General features: G+C 38.4%; 2 protein-coding genes across 3 annotated transcripts; one reads left to right on the top strand and one right to left on the bottom strand.

Moving 5' to 3' along the window:
• The first annotated feature begins 5,402 nt into the window (after positions 1 to 5,402).
• Positions 5,403 to 14,138, top strand: LOC125286464 (hepatitis A virus cellular receptor 1 homolog). 2 transcript variants are annotated; one of them, XM_048231572.1, is made up of 14 exons: positions 5,403 to 5,440; positions 5,999 to 6,132; positions 6,484 to 6,574; positions 9,053 to 9,174; positions 9,856 to 10,197; positions 10,278 to 10,412; positions 10,503 to 10,565; positions 11,422 to 11,496; positions 11,667 to 11,756; positions 12,207 to 12,266; positions 12,504 to 12,550; positions 12,635 to 12,725; positions 13,224 to 13,254; positions 13,402 to 14,138. In XM_048231572.1, exons 3-14 carry the CDS (start codon positions 6,570 to 6,572, stop codon positions 13,511 to 13,513), a joined length of 1,173 nt encoding a protein of 390 aa, XP_048087529.1. In that variant the 5' UTR covers positions 5,403 to 5,440; positions 5,999 to 6,132; positions 6,484 to 6,569; the 3' UTR covers positions 13,514 to 14,138. The 2 variants fall into 2 exon arrangements, with proteins under 2 accessions (XP_048087529.1, XP_048087528.1); XM_048231571.1 differs by lacking the exon at positions 5,403 to 5,440 and adding an exon at positions 5,714 to 5,726 and having other exon boundaries at positions 6,484 to 6,567.
• A 618-nt stretch (positions 14,139 to 14,756) lies between these two features.
• LOC125286747 lies at positions 14,757 to 15,876 on the bottom strand. Its single transcript, XM_048231993.1, has 2 exons — positions 15,219 to 15,876; positions 14,757 to 14,994 (listed from the first exon to the last, which is right to left on the bottom strand). The coding sequence occupies exons 1-2, from the start codon at positions 15,807 to 15,809 to the stop codon at positions 14,842 to 14,844; spliced, it is 744 nt and encodes a 247-aa protein (XP_048087950.1). The 5' UTR covers positions 15,810 to 15,876; the 3' UTR covers positions 14,757 to 14,841.
• Positions 15,877 to 19,164: the final 3,288 nt, after the last annotated feature.

Genomic DNA, 19,164 nt, shown 5'->3' with positions numbered 1-19,164 from the left:
GAATCCTTCAAATAAAACCTAAAGATCAACATACAGGACTTAGACAGTTAAATTGATGTGCGCATCACCAACAGCATCAAGTCAAATGGCAATGTTTCAAGCATGAAACTGCATTTTCTGACGAAATAGTGCTATCATTAGTAGTGTGGTTTATTTCTGTTGGAAAAAGAGGAGGAAATTAATTTCCTTTTTCAAATGAGGCTTTCAGTAAGAAACCCATCTTACCGATAGATATCTACTCCGGGACATCATTTTGACGTATTTTATGTATGTATGTATATTTTGATGTATTTATTCAAACATAAAAACAGCGGTCAATGTTCAATTGTATTGAATCCACATGAATGTACACCTTTTTACAAAGCTTATTACATTCTTGCAGGGGGTGAAATATGAAAAAAGCACAAGCATGTTCTCCATTGTTATTATGACCGCCGCGCAGCGAAGCGGCGGTCATATAGGTTTAGTCAGATTTTTTTTTTTTTTTTTTTCGCATGTCCAAATTTCCGTCAATGATTCCCGGGACACTGAAAGACCGGGGTAGACAAAACTTGGTGGGCATGTAACCCCATATGGATAGCATGGAACCATCGTTTTTCGTTTTGATCTGTAGCCCCCACGCTGGACTGCACCCCCCGAAAGGAGGGTAGGGCAGACACAGTTTTCTGTGAATATCTCGAGAACCGTAAGGTTTAGGAGGACCACCTTTTTTTTGTATGTTGATCTCAAGGGGCCATGTCAACCCATTCCATAACCACTAATTTCATGTATAGCGCCACCTAGTTAAACACAAAAAAGTAAAAATGAGGTGTTGTAATTGTAGGTATCTGTGACCTAACATAGTCAAAACTGTACGAAATTGGAAGTGTAGGATCATTTTGACACCTTCTGAATGCACGCCAAGTTTCGTGGAATTTTGTTCATGGGGGGCCACACAATAAATGAATTTCTGTTATATTACACCAACTGGCCTGTAGGTGGCCGGAGACAGTTTTCTGTGAATATCTCGATAACCGTAGGGCCTAGGAGGTCCACCTTTTTTATGTATGTTGGTCTTAAGGGGGCATGTCAACCCATCCCATTACCACTTATTTCATGTATAGCGCCACCTAGTTAAAAATTAAAAGCAAAAATTAGGTGTTTTCATCACAATATCTCTGGCTGACAATGTCAAAACTGCACGAAATTAAAGGTGTAGGATCATTATGACACCCTCCGAATGCATGCCAAGTTTTGTGTACTTTCGTTCATGGGGGGCCTTACAATAAAATAATTTATGTGTACATTTAGTGACGTACACCAACAAGGATTCCCGGGACACTGAAAGACCGGGGTACACAAAACTTGGTGGGCATGTACCCCCACATGGATAGCATGGAACCGTCATTCTTCGTTTTGTAGCCCCCCCAGTTTTTCCTAAATAACTACCTGAACCGTGGCACTGAGGATGAAGAATCTTTTATGGTATGTTGGTCTCAAGGGCCCACATCAACCTGGCTCATAATCACTCATTTGTGATTTGCCCCCCACCCCGGTAAAAATGAAAATGCAATATTATTCTGCTTTAATCGCCCCTATCTTCAGTTAAGATGTTCAGAACTGCACCAAATTTTATGTGTATGATTGACCTGGCATTCTCGGGGGTATGCCAAGTTTAAGAGAATTTCATCCATGGGGGTCTAAAAAAATTAGGTTATGTGTACATTTAGTGACTGTACACTTATTGGCCTGTAAATGGCGGTGCACACATATACACATGCACACACACAGGCACCCACATACTATCGGTATTAGAACGGCCGATACATAATTACAAATTCAGTAGGATTAAAAGAAAGCCAAAATAAATATTCATCATCATCATCATGGCTGCATTTTCAGTATTGGCGAGAAGTAGTCGTTTGTCCACTAGATGGCGCATCGTTGCAGTGAGACGTAATTTTGTGGGTTGGTGAAAAAAAAAAAAAAAAAAGTGGGTTGGAAAAAACAATGGAGTCCTTCAAACAAGGACTGTAATTTACCGCAGCGAACATCTAATAAGGATAGGACGATATTCACATGAAGTGTAATTCCCATTTCTTCTTGAAGCCGAAATAAATCTGAGGATGTTTATCGGACATGCTTGGTTTTACTGCAGGCAATGCGTTAATCTTGTAATATCAATAAGGACCTAGGTAATGTTACCGTTAGCGTTGGTTGAGTGATGGAGGCATTTGATTTATTGCATTTGTAGAAAACTATAAATGCGGTTATACCAAGCAAATGTATAGCAGCACTGTTTGTATCTTTCGACTGTCATTTATTGCACGTGCTACAAAATCATTCTGTGCAATGGAAGATTTACCAACGTTACACCGGTCTGATACAGTTTTGCCTATACATGCGTGAGACTGAGACGCCTGTTTATTTTGTTTTAAGTGCATGCAGGGTGTGAGGGGAATCGATGTGCTTTGATTCCAGCTTGGTAGTTTTAGTCTGTGAAATTAAAAGGCACGTGTGTGTGAAGTATCCAAACAATGACACCTTCATTTCATTATGGCTGCTTTAGCAACACACCTTAAGCTACTGTAGTGGGTCCCATCTAGAAGTGGCTACTTCATTCGCGCTTTCCTTGACGCTTGAATGTTATTAGAACTTTTCGCCACGATATGACAGTTTAAGTCCGGCTTGATACTGTAAGGCGTAAACCATTGGTTTCAAAGGAGATTTTATTTGTGTAAGCCAGCATAGCCTATTGACAATTTATGTTGTAAATAGGCCTACCTTATAATCCTACCTGTAGCTTAGGAAGCTAACAGCTTTCTATTAGGATCTAGTTTGTTAGTTACCGTTTTGTCATAACTCCCTGATGCATTTTTGTATTTAGAATAGCCAGAGTCTGTATATCTCAATCGGAAAATTAAACAATATCGGGTGCCTATGGACTAGGCTGGGTGAACCCAGCCTGATCTGCCCGCTATTTATTTTTTTGATTTCTTAAAAGATTGAGCTTGGTCTGATGAAAGCCAGACTAGCCATGGACCTCAGTTACACAATGCAAGGGAACATGAATCAGCCTATATTTGCATTTAACAATAACGGACAAAAGCTCTTAAACTTTGGCCCGTTAAAATGTGTATGAACAGTCTAGCGGCGCATTTCATCAAGGCCCATTTGGACATGTCAGTTATTTGCACCACTGGTTAGATGTAAAACAGCATTTCGTTTCAGACTAGGCTACTGTTACTTAATTTGTGCATTAACAATAACGTTTCAGACTACTGTTACTTAATTTGTGCATTGACAATAAAGTATTACATGAACTAAAGATGACTAAAATCTTATGTAGAAGAAGAAACATTCACAAAAATCCATCCATCCAAAAAATGACCTTTGTTTTGATAGCTGTTGAAAACGGCATGGAACTGACAGAGATGTTTTCGTTTAAAAATACATAAAAATAAATAAGTAAATAAATAAATAACATTATGCTGATACCTTTTGCTTTTCCCAAATACAATGTAGCCTACAGGTGTAAGTGACCTTTCATCAATCCAGTTGCAATGGATGAACTGTGATGAACTGCGCTACTTGTGATCGTTTAGAGATTTTAAAGGTTTTATAACAATGCTACATCTTCTTTGGCTATTCTACAATCTATTCACCTTTTCAGCACCAGTAGGCTACTTTCTGTGCAGCCGCACACACACACTCAGGCATGCCAAACAAGCATACACAAAAGTTTCAAGAGTGGGGGATGGAGTAAAATATGGAGACAAATTGAAGTGTGATTTATTTTCGCGGAACGGATGTACAGGACTGAGCGGCGGTCATATTTTGTACCGCTATGCGGTACATCTAGTTGTGAATGTTGTTATGAGCCGTAGTGATGACATGATCATTGCACTGAACTGCCCCACGCACTGTTGGACCATAACCGTGTCACTCTCATAGAGCACCAAGGGCGTAGGTTTGGTCTGAGCCTTGGTGGGGACACTACCCACTAACCCCAACTCTTTCACCAGTCACTATAGATATACAAAATGATTAAAATTTGCTATTGTCTACTATCCATGATTAAAATGTGCTACTGTCCAAATTGATCTAACTATACTGTGTAGCCAACATAATCTGATTTTAATATGTACAGATATGTAGGCTATATTTAACATTTAACATTTATTTTCTATTTGGTCTGTTATGGAATCATGCATTGACCCATTTAAGCACAGCTCAGTTTTAAGAAACTTAAATACATGCATGCTTAGCATTTTGTGAAAAGAAAACATTAAGGCAAACTCTTAACCGTGAGCTGCCTGTATATTCTCTGATTCTAATAATTACAGATATCTAGGCGATGTAAGCACAGCTCAGTTTTAAGAAATGCTTAAAGCCGAAAGATCATGTTGAATTTTGCTACAATTTATTTCAAAACCGGATTACTCTGGAACAGCTAACTATACACGGGAATGCATTACACCTTTGTGTTCGGTAAGGTCTGCTGTTTATTCTGATATAGGCCTATGGTTTGTCATGTGTTGCGTGAAGAGTGTGTAGGCCTACGATATTACACCGAGAAGAATGGATGTGGAGATGGCGCAGACGCAGAGAATAATTATTAAATCTCTTGAAGTTATTTTACTCGCGAACTGTTTATCACAGCAAATAGTGGCTATAGCACCGTTTAAAAGCTGAGAAAAGGCTCTTTCATGTGACACATGATGAGTAGCCTACTTCTCGTGGAGTTTAACAGAGAAGAATGGGTGAATTTGGAAGCAATTCATATGCCTTGTAGTGCGCCATGCTGCGCAAGAGAATGCGGCTCACTGGTAGTTATTATAGGTAACTTCAAATCAGCGCGATTTACCCTTATAGGCTGCACATTACAAGATCTGTACGAGATGATCTGCAGCACTAAAGTGAGAAATGATTTAACTCTTTGTGTAGCGAATGTGAGCGCTTTTTTTCCACATTTCAACCTGAATATTGGTGGGGACATTTCAGTCGTAATTTGACATTGGTGTGGACACGTCCTTCGGTCCCCACGCAAATCTACGCCCCTGTAGAGCACCTTACAATGCACACTGAATTACAGGCTCAGTCATGCTTGATCATCCTACACTACACTGTAAAAACTGAGACTGGGGTTAATTAATATTTAATAAATAAATTATAGTGAGCTAATAAAAAAGGCTATGTGTAGTTTGGAATCAAATTGAGTGGAATTCAACAATTTTTAAGTATTTGTTAACTGCATTTTACTCAGTTTTGTGTGAATAAAATTAGCTGTAAATCACTGAGTAGTATTTAATTTCATCAGGAAAGTCAAAGATACAGAAAATTAGTAAATTTTACTCATTGGGAGATTGTTGTTTTTAATCACCTTAGTTACATTTCCACTCAAGGCATTTCGCGCCACATAGATGGAACACACACACATTTCATGGAAACTTTCCCAAAGGTAAGACCCTTTCATTTATTGTTGCACATATAGCCCTATGCAGTCGGACATTATTTTTATCTACTGTAAGTTCGCAAATCAATTTTGCTGTGCTGTAGCCTAACTCAAACTGAAGCTGGTTATATTCAGTCTTGTCTTTGTTTCTACTTAGCCTAAAGCAAGGGCAGTGTCTAGCTAAAATATGACAATTTCATGTGAAAAGAACGGTATAATGTTATAGGCTACAGCAGGCTATATATATGCTGCCTCTTATCTAAGCGTGTTATATATATATTTACTCTCAGAGGTGAGTAATTGCAAGTTACATTTAAAGTAAATCGCTCTCGTGTAACGTTTAGGCTGTTTGAAGGTAGCCATGTTGCTAAAATAAGGCCACCTAGCCTGCTTAACTTCGGGGGTCAGTTTTGTATTGCTACAGTTTGAAACAATTAACGTGCGCTGTTTCATATTAGGCTACCTTTTTTTTTAACTTAAGATTTCATGGACAGTCTATTATCTCTCCCCCCGGTTTTAAAAATGTTGTAAGACCTATCATGTACACTAGTTTCTATCTTTCAGATCCAGCTGATGCATTTTACAGAATCACAATGGTGAATCAAGTTAATGGCCAAGCTGCTACACCAAAGCTTCTGAATCTCTTCCAAGCCAAGGGTGGAACCATAGGGTTGAGGTTGCAGGCCATCCTACTCAAGGTATCCTTCAATGAGTTATGTTAGCTAATATTTTATTTAAGGAAGGGTTAGGAATGGGTTGGAATATCGTTTGCATTACTTAAATGTACAAGAAATAATGCTAGCCTGCAATTCAGGCTCAGATGCTATGCACTATTGCTTTGCTGGGACCAATGACTTCCTGGAGCCATAGTTGGTTACCTGAAAACGTCTATAAATACAGGAAGTGTTTCAATAGACGTGTCCCTGAAACAGCACATCAATGAGCCTTGATGGGGTTTCATATACCGGTAATACAATTTCAGCTTTAAAAGGTTTTAGGTCAGTGAATGTTTTCCAGGCCTTGAATAATGTTTATTTTTGTCATTTCAGGCTCCAACCAATCCTAACGCTAACTTGACCAGAGATGTTGTCATCCCCATCGCTTGGGGGATCTTTAGATCATCTTCTAAAAAAGTATGATGTAAGTACATATTAAAATATGAAGGTCATCCCTATATAAAGTGTATTTCTCCCAATAATCCTTGCCAAGCTACTGATGTTTGCAGATTTGCACTACTATGTCTCTTTCTAATTTGCCTCTAAAAGTTCCTTGCTAAGGTTTTCTTTCCAAACGGCAGCCGATAGCCACTTTTACAGACCTTATTAATAAGCAGAGCAGCAGAGTTAATCCAGTTGCTGACCCTTGGCTTAACGAATGACTAGCCTGTCTTTGTGACCAGCCTGTCTTTGTTAATGTAGAGTAAAATACTCATCAATACAGTGCAGGGCTGAACAGTCATAGACAATGTTCTTACTATTCCAGGATGCTGATGAAGATAGTGTGCCACAGGACCTAGCTGTACAAAAAATGGAAATCAACAGCATCGAGACCAATACATCAGAGGGTCTCGATGACGTTGGTATCATGGTAGAGGGAATGAAAGTTCTGACTGCTCTGGATAACTTTCCAAGGGCTTGCTCCATGCTCCTTGGGTGGACATATTCAGTGAATCTGGCCTATACCAAGGAGCCCAGATATACGTTTGAAATCCTCCAGAAACTCCTCTTTGAGCTGGACTGTTCAAAGCCAAAAGGTGAACATTCTCAAGAACAAACTGCTAGCTTAGGAAATGGACCCTTGCAAAATGAAAAGGAATTGTTAAGTCTCTGTCAAATGTCACATGGTTACCTTCAAATGCTTGAGTTGCTCAATCATACTCATTTTAAGAGAAGTGACTTTTTTACTTATTATTGGAAAAATTATCTTGTGCTTCTACTGTGTACAACAAGGATGCAAATTGGACATGATTTAGTCAAAGAATTTCAGTTACACAAATGAGTAATGTGATCGTTCCAGTAGAAATTAATCCAATTCTATCTGCTCTGTCTCTTACAAGTCCAAATGCATTTTGCATTTAAAAAATGTTAAAGTAAACCTGGGAGACAAAGTTGCACAAATAAATGAAATGATACATGTTTACCTCTTATTATTTTTATGCATGGTGATCTGTTGACATAACTTAAGTAAATGTTGGTATTATAAGAAGGTATGATATTTAGTGATTTAGAAGGCATTAGACAAGGCACTGAAATATGATTTATATAATTAATTTTATTTAATGAATGCAAATAACCTTCATCCAGACATTTAGTAATCTTATAACAAATTCCACCAGATAATTAGTAAATATAAATAACTTTTGCCCAAATAATTAGTAAATATAAATTAGATTGGACCAGATATGTAGTAAATCTAAATTAATTTTGCATAGAAAGTTAGTAAATGCAAGTCAGTTTTGCTTGTGAAATTAATTTGGATTTACTCAATAGTTTTAGGCTATATAACTCATCATTTGGCATGCAATTACTAAATCTTTCACATTTTAACTGTTGCTGTTATTACAATGTATTTAATTCTTTTGTGTAAATCTAGTTGACTTATTCAATGAATTTTAATCAAAGTTGTAGTACTTAAAATCTATTCAATTATATATTATATTACTTGTCACTTTGTTGCCACAATTTTTTTAAGTAACCATTGGTCACATTTTTTACAGTGTATGTTGATATTTGATTTAGTTGAATTTCCCCTTCAATAAAGTGTCTATCTATCTATCTATCTATCTATCTATCTATCAGCTGAATTTCCTCTATCAAGCCTTGAAACAAAATAGTAGAAAGATATAATCTGTTTATATCTGTTGATCTGTTAATATCAGTTTACACAGAAACACAAGCTGGATGGGTGATTATATAACTCACTGTTCTGATACAGACAATGTAACTAAAAAACAATAATGTTTTTTACCTGGACTCAGTTTTTTTTTTTACATTTCTTAGTGAAACATTTAGATTTTGCTTACCAGCTGTGTACCATTTGCAATCTGCTTACAAATCAAGTTTGGAGACAGTTCTCATAGCTTTTTTGGAAAATCCCCAGCTTGTAAGTTTCAAGACCTAACTTCTCTGTCAAACTTCCACTTCCAGATCACATTGTTTTCCTCCAACTGACCAATAGAATGTCTGCATTCTTTCTATTTTTTAGAAAATGGGTGGCTTAATATGGCTATACTTCAATACAAGCTATATCTTTTCCAATGATACAGGACCTTATGGTCATTTTAAAAACCCACAGGACAAGATAAATGCTAATAATGCTAGATCAATTTTGAAACTATATGAAAGTTTGCATCATTCAGTTGTCAACAGGTAGTTAGTAAATAATCCAATACTGTAAATCGCAAGACTACGATCATATACATCCATATTTGTCATATGTTGTCATTATTATTATTTTGAGTGTGATGAATGGTGTTTGGCACTTTGGTAAACATTTTAAACACAGGGCACATTGCCATTTCCCCTTCCCCAAAAAATGTGTTTGTCAAGCAGAATAGAAACTGTTTCACTTGCTGAGCTCCTTGACCTTTACCATTATTGATGATGTTGGCTGATTTAGAGAGTCACTTGATAAAAAAGGAAGAGTTTACACCAGTAGCTGGGCACTCAGAGAGGATTACACCATGATGAACCATCAGCTCTTCACCGCCTTCACTTGGCTGCTTCTCTGTCAACTCATTGGTAAGATATCTCATGAACATTCTAAAGTAAAAGTACACCCCAGATGCAGTGTAATATAAATAAAGGCTAACTGCTTTGCAATGGCAAGTACTGTATGACTACATTGTTATCATGAAGCATGGGCCTTTCATTAGTGTGTTTTGTTGTTAGTCAGGCCATTGTCATTGAAGCCTCTGGTGGTTATTAGAATGACACATATCTAACAGTCTATTTTGTGTTTAAATGAAGCATGCACAGTAAAAAAAGTAATCTAATCAAGTGTTATTAATTTGATATTAAGATAAAATATACCGGTACCTATAGCGCTCTCTCATTAATAAGAATAAGAATTTGACTTATTTTAAGGAGTCTTATCAAGTTAAATTTGCTTGTTTTTAAGACAAACTTGCTTATTGCACTGGCACCCAAATGTACTTGTTTTCATGATGAGACGTCTTAAAATAAGTCACTCTCTTGTTTAATTAAGTCAAATGATTTTATGAGAAAGCGTAAAGGTAAGTTTCTTTATTCTGAAAACAATACCAACTAGATTTTTTCATCTTGATATAAGATTAATAACACTTGGTTAGATTTTATTAGATAGCCCGTTTTTGCAGTCTGTCAGGCAATGTTCCATATTAACAAATTCTATTTTGCTGTATTTTTATTTAATTGACTGTATGGTCTTTTGATGTTTTTCAGCTGATGGATCAGCAGTTACTGTCTATGGATATGCAGGAAAGAGTGTTACTCTTCCTTGCCAATATGATGGCAAATACTACGGCTCTTTGTCCATCTGTTGGGGCAAAGGCCTCCTGCCATCAAGAGGCTGTGGTGATCAGATCATTCAAACAGAGGGCTTAACAGTGACCTCACGATTGTCACTACGGTATCAGCTGATCAACAGACACAGAAATGTGGGGGATGTTTCTTTAACGATCACGAATGCAAGAGAGCAGGATAGCGGTACCTATGGCTGCAGGGTGGATATACCAGGATGGTTCAATGACGAGAAAACCCATGTGGACCTCCGCATACAAGCTGGTCAGTATAACATGAGGTGCCATTGTACTAAAAAAAAACAGAAAATTGTTTTTTAATGTTCATGGGGTATGTACTTTCAGCTCCAACAACAACCACAACAACAACAACAACCACAACAACTACAACAACAACAGAAGCCCCCAAAACAACAACTTCAACAGAATCCCCAACAACACTTGTAGAGACCACTACCTTAGAAACCATTGTGGCAACACGTAAGGCTATGCTAAAACATCAGGACAGATGTTGGAGACAAAAGTTGAGGTGTAGTGTAGTTTGACTTATAATGTTTGTTCTATTTTCAGCTCCTACAGAAGTATCTACTATAGGAATCACAACATTCACAGAACCTGAATTGATCATATTTGGTATGTATTAAAACTAGCATTAGAAATATACATTATTGTGACATACACTACCAGTCAAAAGTTTGGACACACACATATTCATAGTTCTTTATTTGATTATTTTTTTCCCTACATTTTATAACAATACCTATACAAATCTCTCTAGAAATATATTATTTTCAATGCGCCACATTTCATATTCTTCACCGTTTACCTCTATGACAACTTTGCCGATAATAAATATTATTAAAGCCAACTTCATTCTTTTCAATTAAAATCATTGAAAGACAAGCAGCTAACAAATGCTCACAATCACAATGTGGGAAATCCATCAAGGCTGTTGGAAATCCATTCCAGCTGACTATATAAAGTTGGTAGAGAGACTGAGGTCTGTACCTTGGAGAATTTAAAATATTGAAAATGTAGCTTTATTTACACTTTTTATTTGCTTACAACATGGATCCATGTGGGATATTTCATAATCATAACCACCTACTCAGATAAATAAAGATAAAGATAAAAAAAAACTTTTGACTGGTAGTGTATATGTAGTGTATATGTAGTGTATATGTAGTGTATATTGGCTTATACTACAGTGCCCGCTATTTGTACATAGTCAGTTTTGACAACAAAGAGCACAATGAAACAATTACAATACTGCGGTTTTTACCAAGGTAGCAGAATAAAGACGTTAAAAAGAAATGTAATCATAGGTTGAGATAGCACTGCCTGGACCAACTACTTAATGCATTCTTGTATCTCAACATTTTCAAATTGCCTTGGTTTCATATTCTATTTTGTGTATTCTGAATGGATTAGTAAAAAACACTGTGGGCAAGAATACTATACTGTTTTGTGGATTTTGTTTCGGTTCAAGAATCTACTGCAGAACCTCCTACCACTACTACCGCACAGTCTGTCACAACAGTAGAAGCTACACCAAGACCAACCAGTAAGTCAATACAAGCATAGAAAAAAGATAGAAAAGAAGAAAAAAGATAAATTATTATATTGAGATAACATTAGAAATGATGCAATTATACATATCATAGCATATATCATATATTTTTAATGACTCATTTCATCACAATTTCAAATGAATTGCCATTGTTTTGCATTAAGTTGGACAACCTTCACATGCTGAACATTCATCACCTTGGTCGGCAGAGGTGACTGAGATGTCTACTGCAGAACCCTCAAACATACTATCAGGTACTTAAGCTACATTTGCTTTCAATGTTTGGTACATTTGCTTTCAATGTTTGTCAGACAAATTTTTAGAATTTATTTGAGACGAGAACCATGCCATTGCATAACAAGTACAAGTACAAGTACAAGGAAGTTTATTGTCACATGCATATAGTTACTGGAAGTAAGAAATGCAGTGAAATTATGTCTGGTGTCAGCCTATTTGTGCATTAATGGGGGGGGGGGGGTGCAGTAGAAGAGGGGTTTAGTAGATTAAGTGGCAAGGGCTGCATAAAAAAGGTGGGAGGATTGGGATTGGGTGGGGGGCACCAACAAGGAGCACCCAAGAGCAACAGGGGCAAGGAAAAACTCCCTTACCAAGGAAGAAACCTTGGGCAGATCCACGGCTTGGGCAGATCCACGGCAGTGTGCATAAACATTATAACATAATAAGCATTTTTCCCTTTACAACAGAGCAACCAGATTCAATAGCAAAGGAAACCGCAGGGAGCGACATTACCATTTCTCTGACAAGTACAGTCTGCTTTTATATGTCAGATTAATGTTGTGTGAGGCCATGCTACATACACTATATGCAATACTGAATTAATTTGTGTTATAGCACTACATTGCTGCAGCTGCAGCGCCCCAATCTGGAAAAAAATGTTTTTAATGAATGACTTATCTCACTTGTTTAGTGCAGTCAACAGAAATTGTGTGACATCCAATAACTGCATATCATTGGCTCTTTCTCTCCACTTCACCCTGTAGCTCCTGGAGTCAAGGTGTCAGCAGCAAGCATTCCATATATAAGACAGGTGAGAACAAAATTCTCTTCTCACATAGCACACTCAAAATAAGCAAATACAATTCTAATTGAAAAATGTTAATGTCATAAACAGGTGCTTGAAAGAAACCATGTTTTATGGTGGATCGTGCCTATTTTGGGAGTTGTTATTATAGTTTCTGCTATAACCATACTGGTGATCAAAAGTGAGTACCAAACTGTTTATGTTATTGCTGCAGTTGAAGTGATTGTGCATCTAATCAGCGATAATGCATAATTATATTTCATAAGATGCCATATCATAAATTACAGATTTCATTCTGTCATTCTAAGATGGACAACCCAGGGTCCGGTTCAGACTATATACATATATGTACTACTATATACTATATACTATATACTATATACTATGTAAGTCCTGCCATATATTCCCTCTACCTGTTCACTATCAATAATAAGATGGTCTGCCTGGATTGTGCCAATTTAGGACTGGCTAGTTTTGTGAATGTTTGAAACAGTATTTGTTTTCTTTCTGAAGCTGGGTTATCTACCTCAGCACCTTGTATTACTCGGTTTGTAAAAATGATCCGTGTAAACTATAATCATAACATAACATTATAAATTAACCAGTTGTGTTCACATTGCTCTTGGTCTAAATTATGTGTATTATGTCTTGTTAATATCTTATTAACTTTCTTTACTAGAGAGAAAGCTGAAAGTGGGCAACTTTACCATGTAAGAACATTCTAAACCATCACCAAAACAATAATTGACCATATGACCATTTCTGAAAAAATAATCAGATTACAGTTACTGGTTACCATATTCAATAAGCAATGCATTGATTTTTCTCACGATGCATCTGTCTCCTGTTTTTCTCAGATTAGAAAAAAGTGTGAATGGAACCCTGTCAATAAACTCTGACTCCAGCCAAGGCCAACCAAGCAGTGAGCTATCGATGGAGATCATAGATTCCTTGCAGCATCCCTTGTAATGAACTATTGTGAACAGGAGTAACAGTGAACAACACCATCGACACAATCATTATGTAGCACCCTTTTAGCTCTAATTTCACTCAAGGAACTAATAATTTTTTCAGCCTGATACACTTTTAAAGGTGGATACTGTCTCTTTTTACTTTTTGTATACAGTTAGATAAATACATTACACTAAAGTTACTGAATATATTGGTATTGGTATAATGTATATGACTCTATAACATTTTTAATGCATCTTTAAATCAAAAGGATTTGTGCATTGCACTGGTAATGTGTTAATTAGATGTCTTCATCAAAGACGATGGCTTTTCTAGGAATACAAATGGCAGTTAATGTGTTCACATGTTAATGTCTTGGAAAGGGAAAGGGAAGTTGGAAGTTGAGTAATAAAATGTACGAATTTATTACATGTGAATATTTTATATTTCATAGTAATATTAACACTCAACTTTTCATCGTCAACGTTAACAGTTATTCAGCTAAGCATAAGAGTATTATTATGCTATTGTGTATTAGATTGTGTAAAGATATATGAATTCCACAACATGCCTATACTGATTGCTCCACAGATATATAGTGTGTGTATGCTGTGTAAACTGGAAATAAAAAAAATAAACAATTGTGAGTTTTTCATTTTGAATTTAATTAGGCTATGTAAAACCCCTTGCATGGGTTGAAAACTATTCATTTTTCTAGGCAGTCCCTAAAATTTACATGCACTTAGTTCATTAAGCATTTCTTATGACTTATGAGACCGAGTCCTTTAGGAGTCGAGACCAAGACCATAAAAACATGTCAGTTTTCATATTCATGATTTAATATCACCATCAACCAGTTAATAATCAACAGTTAGGCCTACAGACTAAGCTAGATTGGGAATTGTTTAGAGGAGCAGTCTTAGACTCGTTGCTCATCTTGCCGCCGCTCTGTGATCACACCAGGCAGTGAAGTCACTGACACTGACCTACTGACACTCACCGGCAGCAGAGCCATTGAGATAAATAAACAGCTCTGACGGCAGTATCTTTGCATTGCACAATAGGATGTCATTTTCAAATAATGCCCGTCAACATTGCATTTTATTATTATTGGTGTTATGTGTTATGTGTGTTTTTTTTATTTTTTATATGAACATGGTCTCGAGGACTCGGTCTGAAATTATAGTAGTCAAGACCGACTCTTTGAAGGAACAAGTCCGAGACGAGTCCGAGAAAGCAGAAATCAATCTCGAGACCGGTCTTGAATTGACACATGTTACAGAAAAATAATCAGTTTAATAACGTTTTAAATTTAAAACTATATGTTGATGGGCAGAGGTGAAAGCTTAGCAGTCTTTGCAGCTCCGCACCCCTCTCCTTTTTCTCCTGGCGGTGGCTGTGTGAGGACCCTCTCCGTTCTGGATCACAGTGATGGGGCAGGTGCCAGGCAGATTCGACCCTTTCTGTCCCTCAGACTTGCACTCTGGCGCATTTGTGTCCTGTGAGAGAATGGAGGAACACATCATGAAAACATCAGCAACAATTCTTCACCTGTGTCTAGTAGGCTATTTGCCAAAGATGACTGAACTGGCTCCCCCTGATTCCCTTCAATATTTTTTCAAACATAGAGTATTTTAAACAATCATTTTAAAAACCCAGGACATCTTAAACCTCATCACCCTTGTTTTCCCATTTCTCCTTCTCCTCTGCCTTGAGTTTTTACCTGCAAAAGTATCCGGATGGTGATCCTGGCCAAGAGGCCCATGGTGACCAGCAGACAGACGCGGTGAAAGGAGATCACCCATACAATGGCACCAGGTCTCCTAGTCTCTGTCTCCACTCTGTGGACAGCTTCTCTCACTGCAGTCCCTCGGAGAGACACCCCCCCTGCTCTCTTTACCTCAGGACTCTGGGTGTTAGCTTTGGTCTGGCTGACTCTGCTTCTCTTTAACACTTCATCCCTTTTGCCTGTGAAGTGCAAGATGTTTTCTCTGTGTCCTCTCTCTAACAGCAGGTCCTCCACCACCATGAATGGTCCTCCCTTGAGGAGTGTGTGCTCCTTGGAGCAGGGCTCAGCGTCCGTGGGTCTAACTGAGGTTTCCTTGACTCTCTTATGAGCATCCTGTTCCTGTTTGACCGTCAGCTGCAGGGCGAATTGAGTCAGCGCACTGAAGGGATTCGGTGAAATGCCGGGAGTACTGGCCCACTGCTTGGGCGGCGCTAGGGGTGTTGAAACAATCCAACCAGTGAAATCTGGTTCAAGGTAGCACAGGGCACACGCCAACACAATGATGGTGAGGCGTTTCGAAACCATTTGGAGCAATAAAACACAATAAATGAATGAGCAAACTCAAAAAGCAACCACACTCTACAAAGCAAAGTGAAATATGAAACTTCACTGTGTTTTCTGTTCTAATTAGAACTGTTGCTGCAACATAGAATTTGATGACAGGTAGATTCTCTATGAGATCACAATACATGATTCTTAGAATGTTCACAAGAAAGTAGTTTTAGTCCCGCTGCTTTCCTTCAGCACTTGCATGTATTCAGAACATTCAAATCAATGTGGTGTGTGTGTGTGCCATGGGGCATTTTTCAAAAGTGTGAAACTACAAAACTGATCAGTTCATGTAACAAGTAGGCCTAGAGTTGTCTTTTTTTAGACAGAGGAGCCGAATATACTGCATTTCATATATTCAACTTACAGTTACAGTAATGTAACGGTAATTCAGCTGAGCATATGAGCATACTTTATACATGCTACTCTGTATTGTAAAGATATATGAATTCCAAACCATGCCTATATAGATTGCAGTGCCGGTTCAGACCTCCATGGCGCCCTAAGCAAAATCCTGCTAAGGGGCCCTCAACCTGAACTCTGAGGGCCAAATTGTAACCATTTTTTTAACAGTCGCATCTGACACCTCAGTGCTCCCAATACAATCATCCCGCCCCATTTTGTATTTCTACGGAAATTACCAAATATAGTTTTTTTTCCCCCTTAAAGGACTAGGAGAAAGCAAAATAATTGCGTGTGAATCACCTTCACAGCTATAAATGCCCAGTTTTAGGGTGTGGGCTGCTTGCTTTTGATGCTTGCTGTACATATCCCATTACAAAAAATAACTGCAATTTTACAGTACAGTTCAGTTATACTACAGTAGGCTATAGGGCAGTAGCCTAGTATTTTCATGTCCAAAATACTGCATTTCTGCAGTAAAGTACAGTACTATGCTGTACAATGCCGATTTATTGTGTCCAAAATACTGCATTTCTGCAGTAAAGTACAGTACTATGCTGTACAATGCCGATTTATTGTGTCCAAAATACTGCATTTTCTGCATAAGAACTGCAAATATTTCCTCCAAAACCGCGCTTTTGATATTCAGAAATCTGCAGTTTGACACTTGAAGTAATGCAGTTATTTTTTTGTAAGGGTTTGTGCTTGTAGCCTACTGGCTGAGGCAGACTGTTCTTCACCTGTGTCTAGTAGGCTATTTGCCAAAGATGACTGAACTGGCTCCCCCTGATTCCCTTCAATATTTTTTCAAACATAGAGTATTTTAAACAATCATTTTAAAAACCCAGGACATCTTAAACCTCATCACCCTTGTTTTCCCATTCCTCCTTCTCCTCTGCCTTGAGTTTTTACCTGCAGAAGTAGCCGGATGATCCTGGCCAAGAGGCCCATGGTGACCAGCAGACGCGGTGAAAGGAGATCACCCATACAATGGCACCAGGTCTCCTAGTCTCTGTCTCCACTCTGTGGACAGCTTCTCTCACCGCTGTCCCTCGGAGAGACACCTCCCCTGCGCTCTTCACCTCAGGACTCTGGCTGTTAGCTCTGGTCTCTGGTCTGGCTAACTCTTCTTCGCTTAAACACTTCATCCCTTTTGCCTGTGAAATGCAGGATGTTTTCCTGTGTCCTCTTTCTAACAGCAGGTCCTGCACCACCATGAATGGTCCCCTCTGGAGTCCCTGTCAGCACAGAAAGTCTGTAACGGCTAGTAGTCTGTAGTAGGTAATTCATTATGTATCTTAATGATACTGGTTTAAGTAGAAGAATTGTGTGTGGGGGTTGGTTTTGTTATTGTTTTATGATTTAATGTGTCACTTGCCAACGTCCTTTTTACACACTCCTGTGTAGTAGGCTAGTCCAGTAGGTGACGGTATATATCGTGAAGATATGATCCGCCATTAGTCAGAAGAAGAAGAAGAAGAGTAACATCATACCAGAGAATGTCTAATAAGGGGAAAACTGCCACTCTCGGAAAACTTCCAGTTTCTGAACTGGTTGCAGTTCCTCCTGTGGTTCCACATGAGGGCGCTCGTCCACGAGTGCAGAATGCATGGAGGTCTATGGAGCTGTACCCCTCAACATCCACTTTTCTCTGGTTATAATTTTTTTTCAAGTAATTTGAATATTGTATTCGAAAAGGGAGGCAAAGAAAATACACTTGGTTGAGTATTATATTTTTTAAAGTCACTTAATTGTTCTAAAAGCCTTTCAAATGTGTCAATGACTTCATTCATTAGCACAATGCTAGCGTGTTATGGGCAACAACGACCCAACCTGTGAGAAATCAAAAGGACATAAGGACTCGTTCATTTAACTTTTGACCTATTACCCATGTTGAAGTTATACAAACTACAATCAAATCTGAGATTTGTCAACGACAATCAGGGGAGAGAGACAAATGTAGCCGTCTAGCTCCATTTACTCCCATTCATTCTGCACTCATGGCGATCGCCCCCAGTGGAACTCTGGTGGAACTGCAGCCAAAATTTGGTACAATGGGACTTAATATGGAGTGGCCAGGCTCTCCGTAGACGGGCTCTGATTAGTGATGGGCAAATGAAGCTTTGGTGAACCACTGAACCACAGCAGTGTGAACCTAGCGACACTAGCTGAAAAGCAAAAAGATGGCCACCACACATACATTTTTCAACATAAAAGTCCTTAGCAAACCAATATTTTTGGTTACATATACTGGTTTGGGTAAGGACTTTTATGTTGAAATATCTACATGTGGCAGCCATATTGGATTTTTTCATTAGTGTTGCTAGATTCACACTGCTGTGGTTTAGTGGTTCACCAAAGCTTAATTTGCCCATCACTAGCTCTGATCATACCAAAGATGGTTGATTACGAAGATACTTCCTGAGAGGCTATTTCCTGTCCCTGGAAATGTAGGCAAATAGGGTAGCAGTAGTACACGCCCCGCACAAGGGGGGGGGGGGGCACTATCCCCCATTTATGCAGTGATCAGGCTCCCTTTTTAACATTGAGGTCTATGGCAGAATCCAAGAATTTCCCAGAATTGGTCAAAGCCTTATTTTTCTGAGCAATGGATGCACATTTCGGACACATTATCGTGATCTCCAAACCCTCCTCTCCATTTCAGGAGAATGTCGTGACAGTATGACCCTCCAGTCGGGAGAAAATCAACATTAATGAAGGTGTACCCCAAGTTTGTTTTGTACTCCGCTTCTGTCTGGCGTGGAACCCGAGACGGTCATACGTCAGTGACACGCCCCTGTGCAGGCGGGGACTGAACCAGAGCCCGTCTGACTGAACCAAAGCCCGTCTACGGAGAGCCTTGGCACTTCCTATTAAGCCTCATTATATTGACATTGGTTGCAGTTCCATTAGAATTCCACTGGGGGGG

This window comes from Alosa alosa, chromosome 21 (assembly GCF_017589495.1).
Source record: "Alosa alosa isolate M-15738 ecotype Scorff River chromosome 21, AALO_Geno_1.1, whole genome shotgun sequence".
Classification (NCBI taxonomy): Eukaryota; Metazoa; Chordata; class Actinopteri; order Clupeiformes; family Clupeidae; genus Alosa; species Alosa alosa.
This window is presented reverse-complemented; position numbering and strand designations above follow the sequence as displayed.

Coding starts and splice junctions, on each gene's coding strand:
- LOC125286464 (XM_048231571.1), top strand. CDS start 6,518: ATGTTGTCATCCCCATCGCTTGGGGGATCTTTAGATCATCTTCTAAAA. Junction 9,175..9,855: donor GCTTCTCTGTCAACTCATTG/GTAAGATATCTC, acceptor GATGTTTTTCAG/CTGATGGATCAGCAGTTACT. Junction 10,413..10,502: donor AGAAACCATTGTGGCAACAC/GTAAGGCTATGC, acceptor TTCTATTTTCAG/CTCCTACAGAAGTATCTACT.
- LOC125286747 (XM_048231993.1), bottom strand. CDS start 15,809: ATGGTTTCGAAACGCCTCACCATCATTGTGTTGGCGTGTGCCCTGTGC. Junction 14,995..15,218: donor CCATCCGGATACTTTTGCAG/GTAAAAACTCAA, acceptor ATTCTCTCACAG/GACACAAATGCGCCAGAGTG.